Source organism: Oncorhynchus clarkii, chromosome 30 (assembly GCF_045791955.1).
Source record: "Oncorhynchus clarkii lewisi isolate Uvic-CL-2024 chromosome 30, UVic_Ocla_1.0, whole genome shotgun sequence".
NCBI lineage: Eukaryota > Metazoa > Chordata > Actinopteri > Salmoniformes > Salmonidae > Oncorhynchus > Oncorhynchus clarkii.
The window spans coordinates 9,170,515-9,186,668 of record NC_092176.1 but is presented as its reverse complement, the minus strand read 5'-3'; the positions used below and the strand labels follow the sequence as shown (position 1 = coordinate 9,186,668).

Sequence of the window (16,154 nt, the reverse complement as noted above, 5' to 3'; positions counted from 1 at the left end):
TCAGAGCTGTTTTGATTTACTCACATACAAAACTGGAATGGAAACGTGGTTTAAGAAATCTATTTTTACCTCTCAATTTGTAGTGTATATATTAAATATGTAATTTGTTAACATCAACTCAAGAGGGCAATTGAACATTCCACATCTGTTTTCATTTAACCAAATTGTGTCAGGATTTTCAATTTTCCTTACTGGACTTCATGGAAACTTTTCCGTAGTACCAGTCATGGTAGTGAAGCGCGATTGTGGGATGCACATTGCTAGGTGGGGTTTATCGTGTGGCTGTATAAATACATGAGCGCAACTTCACAACGCCTCTGCAAGCTCAGTCTGAGAAAGTTTTCCAGTCCCTATCTTTATCCTATTTTTGATTCGATAAACCTACTCCAGGAAATTGAACACCGCGACATCGAGCCCAGGTAACAGTAATTTGTTTGAACCGTGTTAAACTGGGAAACTAACTTCCCCGCTAGCCTACATTCTAAATACGGCTACGTTGTCAAGGAACTTTACTGTACTTAGCCTACATCCTTGTTTGTTTGTCGTTTAGGTAGGCGTGTGTGCGTGGCTGGCGTAGTAGTGACTTTTTCATAATTATTCTTAAAGAATACTTTTATATAGGGGATCCTGTTGTGTCTTGAAAACCATTGAACTAATTGAGTAAAATTGACGAAACGGTTAACGTTTTGGGCGAGTTCTACATGATTCTAATTCTAGGCGTGGTCATCACACCACTTTTGCCATACCATTGTGAAATAGATGGGGGCAATTTGTTCTGCGGTGACAAATGCATAATTTGTGCATAAACACGAATTATATCCACATGTTATAGGCATGTTTAATTTTACTCTATGTAATGATGATTATCCTATGTAAGTGGCAGTCATAGCCAAATATTTATTTTTGTACCAGATTCAATGAGGCATAAAGTGTACAAGGTTGTTGGATGAGTCCACTGAAATGTACTTTGACCACTTTGGTCTTGTACTGTAGCATATTCTGGAAACAAAGAAAGAGCCTTTCATCCCTCCATTTAACACTCATAAATTCAAAAGGCCTTGGTGTTCAATACAAAGGATGTTATTAATACTGTGGTTATTATTGAATCCCCCTTGTCCTTTCTCTTCAGACCCGTACCACCATGTCCTTCATCGCAGCCTTCTTGCAGCAGACTGTCTATCTGGGCCTGCCCGATGACTCGGTAAGGTTCTGCTCCGCTTTCTAGAGGGAACTCCCAAATTTGCTTCCCCCCCTCTTGTGGTATGCATGTGTGGAAAGTTACCAGGCAGTGTTTGTACGTTTGTAGCTGGATAGAAAGGAGGGGGACCGGGGAGGTAGGACAGAGAAGTGAGACCAAAAGGGATGGCTGTTAAAGATAAAGAAAGGGGGTCAGAGTCTGAGATACAAAATAATGGGAGGAGCATACTTGTGACTCATAAAAGGAATTTAGGAGCCCTTCCCTTCAGAAACTGTTGAAACCGGGGGAAAACTGCACAATTCCTGCGCTTTCCCCTGTTAGTAACATATTCTTTGTATGATTGTTAACATACTCTGTGGTATGGGCTGTTCATTTCTTTGCTTCTATATCATTGTTCTGTATTTTGTGACGATATACATTAATTCACTGCATGGAAACTAAGTGTTCTCTCTCGAATCTCTCTCAGACCTTACCCAATCAGGGCACTGTGACTCCTGACCCGCATTTCAGTGTGGATGGGGATGTAGGCATCTTGGATAAGGCCATCAAGGCCAAAGGTGAGATTGACATACTCTATATGTCTGTGTGTTACATATCTACTTTCACCCCTAGCTAGGTCCCCGTACCACAAAATGTCTCTCCATGCACTTTTTGTTTTCAGTTTAAAGTTTTATTACCTTTTGTTTCTCAGTCAACAAACAAAACAATTCGCATGTGGCAGACATAAATAATATAATTAAACAACACATTTCCAGCAGCACTATCATTAATTGTTAGATATTTCCAGCTTTGGCTGAGACGAGCACAGAATTTGTTTAACAGCACCTTACACATTGATATATATCAATCACACACATTTCCTTAATCACCCCATTTACTCTGTCAAGTTGGAAATACTTGACTCGTGTTAGGACACTAAGTGTATGTCTCGTGTACCTACTTCACAGGAGAGCCATTTGAATGTTAATTTTTTTTTTTTTTAATAAAGTTGTTTTTTGGTAGAAATGCCTTCTGGAACGTGAACTTTCGTGTGCCTTAACAAATGTGTATACCCTCTGTAAATAAGAACTTACAGTAGTGACATACATTTTCAAACCCACAACCCTGGCGTTGCAAGCGCCATGCTCTACCAACTGAGCCATACGAGTATCGTTTCTGTATTGAATATCGTGATACTAACCCTGGTAGCAAAGTACAAAATTGAGTATCATGACAACACTAGTGTGAGCATGTCCGGGTCAGTGTTCATTGTTTCTTGCTGGTGAGTAGTCAGGGTTGCTTCACCATTTGGCCAGGGCCATTCAGAGATTTTGTATTAGTAAAAAAAAAGGGCTCATGGATTAGGCAACAGCCTTTCTTATTGAACAAGGTCCTCCATCTTGTGATGTAGGTGTGGATGAGAACACCATCATTGATGTGCTGGTGAGGAGGAGCAACGCCCAGAGACAGCAGATCAAAGCTACCTATGAGAAGGCTAGCGGCAAGGTAAGCTGTGACACACTTACCAGCACAGTATGGTTTAGGATATGCAGCGGGTGGGTGGAGTTTGCACTTTAGAACCGATGGAATGATACAAATTGTGCAAACTCCAGCCTAACACACACACTTGTGTATGACTGTGGAAGAGTGTCACCCCTCTCTCTGCAGCCTCTGGAGACTGCCCTGAAGTCGGCCCTAAAGGGAGACCTGGAGGATGTGGTTCTGGCTCTGCTCAAGACCCCAGCCCAATATGACGCCCAACAGCTCAAACTGGCCATGAAGGTAAACGTGCACGCAGCTAGTCACTCACTAACTCTGAATATACTACTACTTAGATTACAAACAACTGTGCAGATTCCCTCTTGTTTGGGTAAGCCTAGAGACGGTAACAGAATACAAATATTTAAAGGGTGATCAGTGGTGGGGAAAAGTACCCAATTTTCAACTTGAGTAACCGTAAAGATACCTCAATAGAAAAGGACTCAAGTAAGACACCCAGTGAAATTCTACTTGAGTGAAAGTATTTGGTTTAAAATATATTTGAGTATCGAAAGTATAAATAATTTTATTAATCAAACCAGATGGCACTTTTTATTATTTTTTATTACAGATAGCCAGGGGCACACCAACATTCAGACATAATTTACAAACGAAGCCTGTGTTTAGTGAGTCCGCCAGATCAAAGGCAGTAGGGATGACCAGGGTCAAGTGTTCTGTTGATAAGTGCGTGAATTGGACCATTTTCCTGCCCTGCTAAGCATTCAAAATGTAACGAGTACTTTTGGGTTTTCAGGGAAAATGTATGGATTAAAAAATACATATTTTTCTTTAGGAATTTAGGGAAGTAATAGTACAAGTTGTCAAATATAAATACCCCAAAAAACGACTTCAGTAAAAGTACTTCAAAGTAATACTTAACTACTTTACACCACTGAGTAATGAATCAGTTCTGAAGGAGATGCGATGTCGTCATTCAGTATTCTTGGTCTGCTGCTTAGTCACACCCACCCACTTCCTCACATTCAGCCCAGAGTGACTCATTCTGATGTATTATTACACTGTTGTGAGAGGCAAAAAGATGGGACTTTTACAACTGGTGGGACTGTTTTAATATGTGAGGAGACGGTGCTGACGAGTATCTACTGTACTTTAGATTTCATGATGTGCAGTGTGTGTGACGTGTCTGGTATAGCGGTAGACCTGAAAATGAGCTATTATTGAGCAAGTGCAGGTAGTCCCTCCATGTTTTGTTGTGTTTGGGGCATAATTGACACTGCCCTGCACTTTCTGTTTGTGTTATCCGATCCTGGACTTTTCTTAGCTTTACGACTGATGTGACCTGACCCTTTTGTCCTTGTTGACTGTTTACACCCCTCGACTTCTCTCTCAGGGATTGGGCACAGATGAGGATACTCTGGTTGAGATTCTGGCCTCCAGGACCAATAAGGAGATCCGAGAGATAAAGAAAGTCTATAAGGGAGGTGTGTCCGCAATATGTAAATATGTCTATGTAAATGTCCTGTATGTGATATTTACAATTAACCAATCATGGCATTTTCATTGCTAGAATACAAAAAGGAGCTAGAGGATGACATCAAATCTGACACAGGCGCAGACTTCAGGAATGCTCTGCTCTCGCTCTGCAAGGTGTGTTTTATTCTTTGTGTTTATAGTTTGTTTAAAGCTAAATAGTTTGGCACAATTAACATCACTCACCCTCTCTCACTCGCTTACTGTAGGCTACTAGGAATGAGGACACCATGGTGAACCAGGAACTTGCTGACAGTGATGCCAGGGTATGGAAGAGAGTGAATGTGTGTCAGAATCAAGGTTGGGCACCGCAAAGAGTCAATGTGTAATGCGAACCCTGTGTGTGTGTGTGTGTGATGCCCGTGCCTACTGTATCTGTCTATAGGCCCTGTATGAGGCTGGAGAGAAGAGGAAGGGAACAGACTGCTCTGTCTTCATTGACATTCTGACCACCAGAAGTGCTCCTCAGCTCCGCCAAGGTGAATATACACACAAACTGCACATGTATACACATTTGGTAAAGGAGACATTGCCCAATAAGCTTACACTATTTATTGTCTCACCACCTGTTCATTATGTCGTAGCCCTATAGTGTGATTTTGTTTCTGTCATCAGTTAGACCAGGGGTGTCAAACGTGTGGCCCACGAGCACATTCAATCCGGCCTGCGGGTGCTTTGGTGGGGGGTTATTTTATATATTCAGTCAACATTTTAAATGACAAACGAAATCAAAACTGTACCAATGATAATGGACCTACATTCATAGTAAGCTGGCCAGATTGACGGGACTAACAGTCATTGAAACGAAAGCTTAACAGTCCCGTCAATCTGGCCAGCTTACTATGAATGTAGGTCCATTATCATTGGTACAGTTTTGATTTCGTTTGTCATTTAAAATGTTGACTGAATATATAAAATAACCCCCCACCAAAGCACCCGCAGGCCGGATTGAATGTGCTCGTGGGCCACTTAAAATGTACTATACATCTTCGCAGTAAAAATAAGGTCCTATGTCACTTCCAATGCATTGGAAGTGACATAGGACCTTATTTTTACTGCGAAGATGTATAGTACATTTTAAGTGTGGCCTTCCGATCCTCAGTGAAGACCGAATGCAGCCCGCGAAATTAGTCTGACACCCTTCCGTTGAAGTCAGTCGACACATTTGTCCAGAATTTTTTTATTTCACTGCAAATACCTGAGTGTGGACTTAAATGTATCATTGAATGTTCATTTTGGTCAACACACCACAAATACTAATAGAATCTAGATGTGTTTTTTTTTCCTTTTTCATACACTACATGTACAAACACACATGGTTGATACTGTATAATAATTTTAAGTACATAATCCTTTCCCACTCTCTCTTTCTCTCAGCGTTTGAGAGGTACTCCAAGTACAGTAAGGTGGATGTGGCAAAGGCTATTGACCTGGAACTGAAGGGAGACATTGAGAACTGTCTGACTGCCGTAGGTGAGCGAACACAGCCAGGTCCAAGCCTAGTAATATTCCAATGCACAGATTATTTGAGGACATCACCCTCAATCCATGTCTTCTTCTGCATCACACCCTTCACTAGTCCTGTAACATTACATCATGGGCTCCATTTTCTTCATTCAAATAAGGCCACACTGAGCAAAATAAGTATTGGTGGTGGCATATTCATATTATCCAATTACTGTTTGCAAATGCCTGTCATTTCATGCGTCTTCTGTTTTGTGAGGACAGTGGAGCTCTATGTCTGACTTAAGAAAAGACCATAGGAACAGCTGGAAAGTATCTTAGCTGACATTTTCAACCTCTCCCTGACCCAGTCTATAATGCCTACATGTTTCAAGCAGACCAACATAGTCACTGTGCCCAAGAATGCCAAGGTAACCTGTCTAAATGGCATCTGTAGCCATGAAATGCTTTGCAAGGCTGGTCATGGCTCACATCACCACCATCCCAGACACCCCGGACCCACTCCAATTTGCATACCACCCCAAAGGATCCACAGATGATGCAGTCTTTTTTGCACTTAACACTGCCCTTTCCCACCTGGACAAAAGGAACACCTATGAGAATGCTATTCATTGACTACAGCTCAGTGTTCAACACCATAGTGCCCTCAACGGTCATCACTAATCTCAGGACCTTGGGACTAAACACCTCCCTCTGCAACTGGGTCCTGGACTTCCCGGAAGCGCAGCCTCCAGGTGGTGAGGGTAGACGATACATCCGCCACACTGACCCTCAACACGGGGGCCCCTCAGGGATGCGTGCTTAGTTCCCTCCTGTACTCCCTGTTCACCCACGACTAGGTGGCCGCTCACGACTCCAACACCATCGTTGACTTTGCTGACAACCCAACTGTGGTAGGCCTGATCACCTACGATGATGAGACAGCCTATAGGGAGGATAGAGGCTTGGCAGTGTGATGCCAGGACAACCTCTCCTCAACGTCAGCAAGGCAAAGGAACGGATTGTGGACTACAGGAAACAGAGGGCGGAGCACGCCTCCAGCTATATCAACGCGGCTGTAGTTGAGCGGATTGAGAGCTTCAAGTTGCTATGTCCACGTCGCTAAGGAATTGTCATTGTCCACACACACCAACAGTTGTTAAAAGGCACAACAACGCTTCTTCCCCCTTAGGAGGCTGAAAATATTTGGCATGGGCCCTCAGATCCTCAAAGTTCTACAGCTGTACCATCGAATGTCTTGACTGGCTGCATCACGACTTGGTATGGCAACTGCTTGGCATCTGACCGCAAGGCGCCACAGAGTAGTGTGTGCGGCCCAGTACATCACTGAGGCAGAGGTCCCTGCCATCCAGGACCTCTATGCCAGGCTGTGTCAGAGGAAGGCTCTACAAATTGTTAAAGACATCAGACACCCAAGTCATAGACTGTTCTCTCTGCTACCACACGGAAAGCGTTACTGATGCACAAAGTCTGGAACCAACAGGATCCTCTGCAGCTTCTACCCCTAAGCCATAAGACTGCTAAATAGTTAGTCCGGGGTAGCTATTTGGTTAACTGCATTGACCCTTTTTGCACAAACTCTTCTGACTCCTCACATAGACATTAGAGGCATATCTATCCTGTTGCCGAGTCACTTTACCCATACTTGTATGTACATATCTACCTCAATTACCTCATACCACTGCACATCGCCGCAGTCCTTGTACCCTGTGTATATAGCCAAGTTATTGTTACTCATTGTTTATTTATTCCTTGTCTATTTTTCGCTGCATCGTTGGGAAGGGCCTGTAAGTAAGCATTTCACTATGTCTACACCTGTTTACAAAGCATGTGTAATTAACATTTGATTGAATCCCCTCTACCTATCCCTCTTGTCCAGTCAGGGCCTTAGCCTTTTGGGGGCCTTAAGCAAGTCCCTACCTTGAGACAGTTTTGGAGAATGCCCCTTGTCGATGCTGTCACTTAACTGTTTTTCCTTTGTCTTTCAGTGAAGTGTGCTGGAAGCAAGCCTGCTTTCTTTGCTGAGAAGCTCAACTTGGCAATGAAGGTGTGTTAACTGTTAAACATTGTTAGGTTTTATGTACCAAATGAGAGGTTGCTCTGGGTCCTGATCATTATGGTGCGTAACAGAAATGCATATTAAAAACAAATTAGCATTTATTGTTGGAAAAATCCTGGTAGTTTCTCCCTGTAGTACATTTTTCTACTTAAGGAATACAACCTTGTTTTAAGATGTGACATTCTACACAAGAACACTGGTTATGCACATACTGTACAAGACAGCACAAACAGATCTGGATTCAGGCTAAGGAGTTTCCACTATCCGGTTATACATCTTCAGTTTGTGTGTCTGTGCCATACCCCAGGGTAAAGGAACCAGGACCAATATTCTGACCCGGGTCATGGTGAGCAGGTCTGAAGTCGACCTGGCCCGGATTAAACAGGAGTACAAGAAGACGTTTGGGAAAACCCTCTCCCAGGAAATTCTGGTGAGCAAACCTCTCCACTGCCTTTAGTGGCAATAAAAGACAAGGGACTGTTTTCCCAGATTAAGCCTAGTACTGGACTAAAAATCGAATTAAACAGATCCTCCATTGAGAATGTTTTATATCCAGGACTAGACTTAATCGGGGTCTGGGGAACTGACACCACCCCCTCCGAGTTAAGTAATGCATCACATTGTATAAGGCATTCTGATTACTAGGTCCAATCGGCATCTGGACAAAAGACAAACCATTTGGGAAATATGGCATCTGAAAATAATTTAACTAAAATGTTATAATGGTGTGACATGTCTAAACATGATTGACCTTTACATTTTGCAGAGTAACTGTGCTCTGTCTATTACCTCCTTAGGATGACACCAAGGGAGACTATGAGAAGATCCTACTGGCCCTGTGTGGAAGTGACAACTAACTTTCTCTCAGATCTCACCTGGAGCCAATTACCACAGTGCATGAGTGCCAATGGAGAATAATGTACATGAATAAATGGTCCCCCCCCCCCCCCCCCATGCAAAATATTATGGTTCATGACAACTGTCTGAAATAGAAGTCATGATGCATTTTTCTCTACCTGCTAACAGCAATGAGCACAGTAAACATGGTAAGCAGCATTGACAAATATTTAGCCAAGCTTCAGCAGACTTGAGGATCTATAGTGCAATATACCAGACACCATTTGTGTGGCAAGAATATGCAGTGGCGTTGTGCCCTGGATAACTGGTCCTTTGTGCAAATAAAGTGTTTTGTTGCTCCAAATTGTCTGACTTGGTCTGTGTGTATTTAAGTCTCTGCAACATTGCATGTTTATTATTTTCAAAAATGCAACATATAGCTTAAGGTTTTAATTTGAGAATCAACAACTTAAGACCATGCCGTGAGCTCAATTCACAACATTGTAAAACACAGGCAGACATGGTATGTGTGATTAATACAAATGACGGATCTTGCTCTCGATTTGTAAATGGCTTTAATTGTATTAAATCTACAGTAGCTAAACTGGCTTTAGAAGGATGGTCACATGATGTTAGTGCATATAAAGCAGAAGAGGCTGGTGTGTGTGTGTGTGTGTGGGGGGGGGGGGGGGGGAGTTTTTGGAGGATGGGCTCATTGTAATAGAATAAAGGAAACGTTATCAAGCATACGGACACCACATGTTTGACACCGTTCCACTTATTTAGTCCATTAAAATAAGACCATCCTATAACAGCTTCCTCTATAGTAAGGCCATTTTTTTTGAAGAAGACCGGAAGAGGAACAAACAGACTTCTAAATCTTATGTAAGGCGGGCCTAATTTCAATAAAACTTGACTGTCGTGCTCACCTCGATCATAATGAAGTTCTTTGAAGGCTGGTCATGGCCCACATTAAGGCCAGCAGGCCAGGCACACTGGACCCACTCCAACTGATTCATGGAAGATACCATTTACATTGATTTTCACACAGCCGTAACACATCTGGACAAGAGGAACAGCTACGTGTGTATGCTGTTCAGTAACTACAGTTCAGCATTCAGCATTGTTCCTTTCAAGCTTGACACCTAGCTCTGGATCTGAACACCACCCTTTGCAACTGGATCCTGGAGTTCCTGACGGTAACAACACATCCTCCACATCAACCGGACTGCAGTAGAGCAAGTTAGTTTTTCACTGCTGCTACTCACCGTTTATCTATACATAGTCACTTTACCCCTACCTACATGTACAAATTACCTTGACTAATCTGTATCCCGTACATTGACTCGGTACTGGTACTCCCTGTAAATAGCCTCGTTATTTTATTGAGTTACTTCAAATATTTATGTTATATACTTTTTAAAAAAAACGTTTTAAAATATTTTCCTGGAATGACTTCGACAGCAACAATGAATATATTTAGTTATCAAGAGATTTCTCACAATAGCACATTGGTAGTAGTCAGTGACATATCAAAGCTAAGTAGGACTGGGCTTGATTAAAACCCTGGATGGGAGACCATGATTTTTTGAAATCCAATTTATTTTCCACATAGATTTCACATCACAATACGTTGACAAATGAAATTGAAAAAACATTGATTCAAACAGTTTGTGTCCAATGGGAAGAACCATTTGCACAGCTTTCTACTACAGAGTTTGAAGGACAGGAAAGAGCGTGGAGATGTGGAAATGGACAGCTAGGAAGAAGGAAAGGAGCTGAGTGTAGAGGGAAGCTGTGTGGTGAGGAAGATAGGCGTTAAGTACAAAAATAAAAAGAATAACGTACTCCAGTAGCTCAGAAATGTACCCTGATGAGACTGAGGATGAATTACAGTACCTGTGGTGGCAGGTGCAGTGAAGACTGTCGAGTTTGAGCCTCGTCCAGTGGGAGTGAGATTTTTGGAGAGAATGGACCCTTACCTTCTGGCTAATCCAAATGTGGTGTCAGGTTGAGTGGAGAAGAGGTTGGGGACTGTTGAATCGGTAAAAGTCACTCGAAGTGGACTTGTGCTGATTTTTTTGGTGTGTCTTCTGTCCAGAGGGACAGGGCGCTCTGTACCACACGCCTTGGGACAAGACATGTGACTTGCTTTGCTCTCCGGAGCAGGGCGCCATTGAAAGGAGTGATAACTGGGGTGGAACTAAGTGTTAAGAAGGATTATCTGAAATTGAAGATTCCCAGTGTCTGTGACACCCATGGTTTGGTGCCACACAGACCTGATGGAGAGCCTGCTGAAATAGAGAAGACACTGGGCTCGTTTGAGTGGTAAGGCGAATGCAACCGACTGTAGACAAAAGTTGAGGATCGAAGTCGGGGGAGGTGCATCTGCGAAAACCTATGTGGTTCTCCAACAGCAAGGCTCAGTGCAACATGCCAGTGTTGCCATTGTTTATAAAAGTTGTTCTTTATAATGTTGAAATAAAAATGTCTCCAACCTCGATATCAAAAACGGAAAATCTATCAATCAAATTGATTTATAAAGCCCTTTTTACATCAGCAGATGTCACAAAGTGCTTACACAGAAACAAAGCCTGAAACACCAAACAGCAAGCAATGCAGATGTAGAAGTGCGTAGGCTAGGAAAAACTCCCTAGAAAGGCAGGAACCTAGGAAGAAACATAGAGGGGAACCAGGCTCTGAGGGGTGGCCAAAATAAGTGTGTACATTTTACAATCATTTGGTGAGAGAGCCTCAAATATCACTTCATTTTTACATATCCACTGTATAGGCCTACGTGAATTACGGCAAAGTTGGTTCCTGTTTGGCACAAAAACACCCTAATGATTGGTTGACAATAAAGCCTCCCACAATGCAGGCAGGCGATGGCTGCAGGATGAAATTGTTGAAGAGGAACTGCTGAAACTTGCAATCGACTGCAGTCAAACTTCATTAACTTTGATCACATGATTTTTATAAAGTAATTTAGGAGCAAGTCTGACAATTTTTATCACCATGATGCAACACACTTTGAAAGGTGGTGACCAATGATGGTCACTGACTTGACAAAAGTGATCAGCTCGAACACGCCCACTATGTCCTGCTGAGTTTTGATGCAGAGTCTGAGAGCTTTTGTCCCGAACTCATTACAGTGTTTTAGGTGCCAAGCTTATGGTCATGTTGCAGCAGTGTGTAGGAAGGAGATTCCTAAATGTGAGAAGTGTGCAGGAGGGCATGAGACAAAGGAATGTGCAGTATCCCTGGAAAAAGCTGTGTTTGTTAACAGTAAGGGTACCCATAGTGTTGGAGATCAGAAGTGTCTGGTGAGAGAATGGCAGGTTGAGGTTGACAGGATCAGAGTAGTACAGAAGGTGTCCTATGCTGAGGCAGTGAAGAGGCTGCCGGCCTGGTGTAGGATAAAATACGGCCAAGTAGTGGTTTTAATGGATGTAGGGCTAGTTGGTAGGGCAATTTTTCTCCTCTTTTCTTTTCCCTCTGTGTCACAAAATGTAATGAATTCACACTACAGAACAGTAGGTAGACACAGCCCACACAATAAGTGGCGGCATGCACCTCTAACGAATGTTTGCGGACCACCGTAATAATATATAAGAAGAAGCGTTGTGGCCGAATCGCAACTGTGGTGGTGCTTGGGAAAGATGGCGGAAGTGGATGATGAGTTCAAATCCAGCAGCGCTTCGAAAAAAGTTGGTGAAGACGAATGTTCAGAATGGGCAACAGCAGTATTGAAAACTGGAACAAAAAGGAATTAGTCTAAAATTGGAGTGGAGGAGACGTGTATGAATGATAATGAATCACTTCTTATTGGGATGCATATGTGGGAGACCTGTTTATGTGTCGAAAATGGTGAAGTATGCGATGGGAAAAGTAGAGTCTGTCAGAGTGACCAGGTGACCAGTTATTTTGATTAATTGTATTTCTGAAGAACAGAGGAAGATTTCAGTGAACCTAAAAAGAATCTGGACAACATAAGTCTTGTGTTTTGAACTTTGGAGTAGAGCACCCGTCAAAGGAGTTCTCTCAGGGGTGACGATGGAACCCCTGAATATAATTCCTGGTGTGGTTGGTACCCCGCTGGGTGAATGGGGAAAAATAAGAAAGTCTGTCGGGCCCTGTTGTTTTTTGGTAAAAAGCAAATACCAACGCATGTGAAGCTTGGTTATGTAATATATGCTGTAAGAGCTTCTGTCGAAACCATTGCAGTGTAAGAATTTAAAAGAATTTGGCCATGTTTCAAGTGTGTACAGATGGACAGAGTATATTGAAGAACGGTGTGTAGAAGGACGACAGTGTTGCATTTGTGGTGCCGATCATAGATCCCGAGTTCCTTGAGTGCCCTGTAAGGGTGAAGGAGATTCAGGTGGCAAAAGTTAGAGCGGTCAATCGAATCTCCTATGCGGAGGCGATTCAAATAATTGAGAAAACTAGTGAAGTTGTGGTAGTGGACGTGTAACAGTATAACTTTAGACCGTCCCCTCGCCCATACCCGGGCGCGAACCAGGGACCCTCTGCACATATCAACAACAGTCACCCACGAAGCATCGTTACCCATCGCTAAATAAGGTCTCAGAGCAAGTGACGTCACCGATTGAAACGCTATTTAGCGCGCACCGCTAACTAAGCTAGCCGTTTCACATCCGTTACAGACTGTAGTAAATGTTTGCTCCCAGTCAAAAGATATCCTGTGGATTTGTGGCGTTCATTGGCACAGGTCTCAAATAAATCTAAGACTATTGACATTATTGTGGCTGCGGCAGAAAAGTGTTTGTGACTTAAGGATTTTACATGTGAATACTTACAAGGGGTACTGCCGCCGGAAAACCCGCCCTCCCAGGTTCCCCTTGAGCATGTGTAGGGATCAGATCTGTTTTATTATAGTTTGTTTTTAACAGAAAAGTTGTTTGATTTAGTTTATTTATTTCGTTTTTGGTAGCTTGGTCGTTTTTTCTATATATATTTTGTTAAATTTTGGGGAATCCTGTTTCCATCCCACACAGTAGGTGGCGGGAATGCACACTAAATTGTGCAATCGTCAATATTCCAAAGAAGAAGAAGAATCTGTGAAAAAAACATTAATTTCGCTCCCAGATTTGTATACTGCAGCTACTGCTTTTTGAGCTCAATACAATGATTATCTGGAGATAAGTAAAGTTATTAAAAAAACATTCTCTGAAGATGGTTATTCCTCACTGCAGGGGCAATAGATAGTGAGAAGAGAGTATTAATGTAAAAGATCTAGTGGACATAGTGGTAGGCAACTTTTAGGTTTTACGGTAGAAATGTTATATTTTGCATAGTTTTTAAGCACTTACTAGCCGTTTGGGAGTCAAATGAACGGCTATTTTAGGTCAACAGAGCCAAACGCCCCGGAAGTAGTTTTTCAAGGGCAGGGCGGAAGCTGATCGGCTTCGTCTAACAGATTCACCTATTCCAGTATGTAACAACACAACGTTGAAAACAGATTGCAGTGAGACAAACGTTTTATAATATTTGAAAAATTACCACCGAAATTGCTAGCTATTGGCACGCGCTGATACTTGTTCTGAATTGGATTTGGTATCACAGCGTTAGCTTGATTATTGGCCATGCATGCGTATTGTTTGTAAGTGGTATGTCTAGCCTATTTACCGAGACATTGTTAGATTAGCTTGCTACTACCTTTAGCTCGCTACTATCTAAAGGTCAAGTTTGGGGCGTAATATTGTATCTAGACATTATCCCATTATGTCATACATTTAATTCAAAAGGAAAATGAACTAGTTAAAGTTCATTCCTGCTGGTGAAAAAGCAAACGTTCGACAGCTGTCTGATGCATCAGTCTGCAATAATCAATAATGTGTTTATTTCACTTGCATAATAAAACCCCAAACGATGTTTCTTGCTAGTTCAATTCCGTTTTCTCATGTATTCTTTTAAGGATAGTGACCGGTAGAGAAGGAGATACAGAGAGTAGGGAACGAGGTGGGATTTGTAACCCCATTTCCAGGTGGCATGTGTGATCTGGAGTCAGCAGTTCTACCACTACACCAGACTTCGGCACCCATTGGCTTATGTTTGAACTTTTTGTCAGTGAAATGATCCCCTCTCTCTCTTCCCCATCTCTCCTAGCCTGATCGACCCATTCGATCAGCTCCTGCCGGACCATCATCATGACTTGAAGAACTGTCCCGTTCCCATTGAATCATGAATGACAAGCTGGTTTTCCTGGGCCTCCTGTACTTTGTCCAGGGAATCCCCTATGGGCTCCAGTCCTCGCTGCTCCCCGTCTACCTCCGCGGGGCGGGCCATTCCCTCACACGCATCGGCCTGACCAAAATCCTCTACTTCCCCTGGGTGCTCAAAGTCCTCTGGGCGCCTCTGGTGGACCGTGTGGGCACCAAGCGGCTCTGGCTTGTGGCTACTGTCTCTGGCCTGGCGTTCACCTGCCTCTCCAGCGCCACCCTGTCCCCAGAGGCCCACATCTGGGGCGTGGCGGGGACACTACTGGCCATGAATGCCCTGGCGTCGGTTCAGGACATTGCGGTGGACGGGGCCGCTGTGGGACTGCTGAAGAGCCGTAGCGAGCTGGGCCTGGGCAACACGGCCCAGGTGGTGGGCTACAAGGCCGGCTCTGTGTTTGCCGGGGGCGGGCTCCTGGCTGTGATCGACGTGGTCGGGTGGGGCCCTATGTTCATGCTGTTGGCCTTTGTGTACTTCGGTGTGGCGCTGTTTGTGTGGGGGGCCCCCGTGCTGGATGATGAGCTGTTGAGGGGCCAGGCAGAGGGGAGGAGGGGTGTCCAGTCGGACGCTGTGCATCCCTGGAGGGTGTGGCGGAAGTTGCTGTCAGTACCTGGGACGCCCTGGACCATAATCTATGTTCTCACATACAAACTGGGTAAGTCTGCTAGTCTGTCTGACAATCATGCACACTTGCCTATTGTACCAACTGGAGAAGTAGCTAAAAGTCCTAACACTAAACCTCAACTCTCAGCCTACAGACTAAACCTAATCCACTGTGAGGCTACTACATACATAAGAAACCCACTATGTCATAAATGACTAGACCGTATGCCAAAACATGTTTTCTCGTAGTAGTCCAAGAGATCTAGGCTACCATCTCATTTATGTGCGGTGCCCGAGTTGAAAAGCACAGAGATAAATCTACATTGAACAAAAATATAAACGCATCATGCAAAAATGTTTGATTTTACTGAGTTACAGTTCATATAAGGAAATCAGTCAATTTAAATAAATTCATTAGGCCCTGATCTTTGGATTTCACATGACTGGGAATAAAGATGCCTAAAAAGGCAGGGGCGTGGATGAGAGAACCAGTCAGTATCTGGTGTGGCCACCATTTGCCTCATGCAGCGCAACACATCTCCTTCGCATGGAGTTGATCAGGCTGTTGATTGTGGCCTGTAGAATGTTGTCCCGCTCCTCTTCAATGGCTGTGTGAATTTGCTGGATGTTGGCAGGGACTGGAACACTCTCTTTTACATGTCGATCCAGAGCATCCCGAACATGATCAATTGGTGACACGTCTGGTGAGTATGCAGGCCATGAAAGAACTGGGACATGTTCAGT

General features: G+C 43.4%; 2 protein-coding genes across 4 annotated transcripts in view; both read left to right on the top strand.

Annotated features, from left to right (window-relative positions):
• The first annotated feature begins 194 nt into the window (after window positions 1-194).
• On the top strand, window positions 195-8,931 carry LOC139390169 (annexin A1-like). The gene is made up of 13 exons (XM_071137395.1): window positions 195-419; window positions 1,130-1,201; window positions 1,665-1,755; window positions 2,589-2,683; window positions 2,846-2,959; window positions 4,068-4,158; window positions 4,245-4,324; window positions 4,417-4,473; window positions 4,593-4,686; window positions 5,585-5,680; window positions 7,660-7,718; window positions 8,038-8,160; window positions 8,528-8,931. Exons 2-13 carry the CDS (start codon window positions 1,142-1,144, stop codon window positions 8,585-8,587), a joined length of 1,020 nt encoding a protein of 339 aa, XP_070993496.1. The 5' UTR covers window positions 195-419; window positions 1,130-1,141; the 3' UTR covers window positions 8,588-8,931.
• Window positions 8,932-13,962: 5,031 nt separating this feature from the next.
• Window positions 13,963-16,154, top strand: part of LOC139389745 (major facilitator superfamily domain-containing protein 3-like) — a 43,282-nt gene continuing 41,090 nt past the window's right edge. Inside the window, exons 1-2 of one of the 3 annotated variants that reach the window (XM_071136672.1) lie at window positions 13,963-14,055; window positions 14,697-15,462. In XM_071136672.1, coding sequence (XP_070992773.1) covers window positions 14,772-15,462 — 691 coding nt within the window. In that variant the 5' untranslated portion in view covers window positions 13,963-14,055; window positions 14,697-14,771. Of the gene's footprint in view, window positions 14,191-14,696; window positions 15,463-16,154 lie in introns of all 3 variants that reach the window. The other 2 variants (XM_071136673.1, XM_071136674.1) reach the window with 2 other exon arrangements.

Bases quoted from the DNA above. Each gene is read 5' to 3' on its own strand.
- LOC139390169 (XM_071137395.1), top strand. From the start codon at position 1,142: ATGTCCTTCATCGCAGCCTTCTTGCAGCAGACTGTCTATCTGGGCCTG. The intron at 1,756-2,588 runs GTGAGATTGACA...CTTGTGATGTAG, and splicing joins TAAGGCCATCAAGGCCAAAG to GTGTGGATGAGAACACCATC. The intron at 4,325-4,416 runs GTGTGTTTTATT...CGCTTACTGTAG, and splicing joins CTCTGCTCTCGCTCTGCAAG to GCTACTAGGAATGAGGACAC.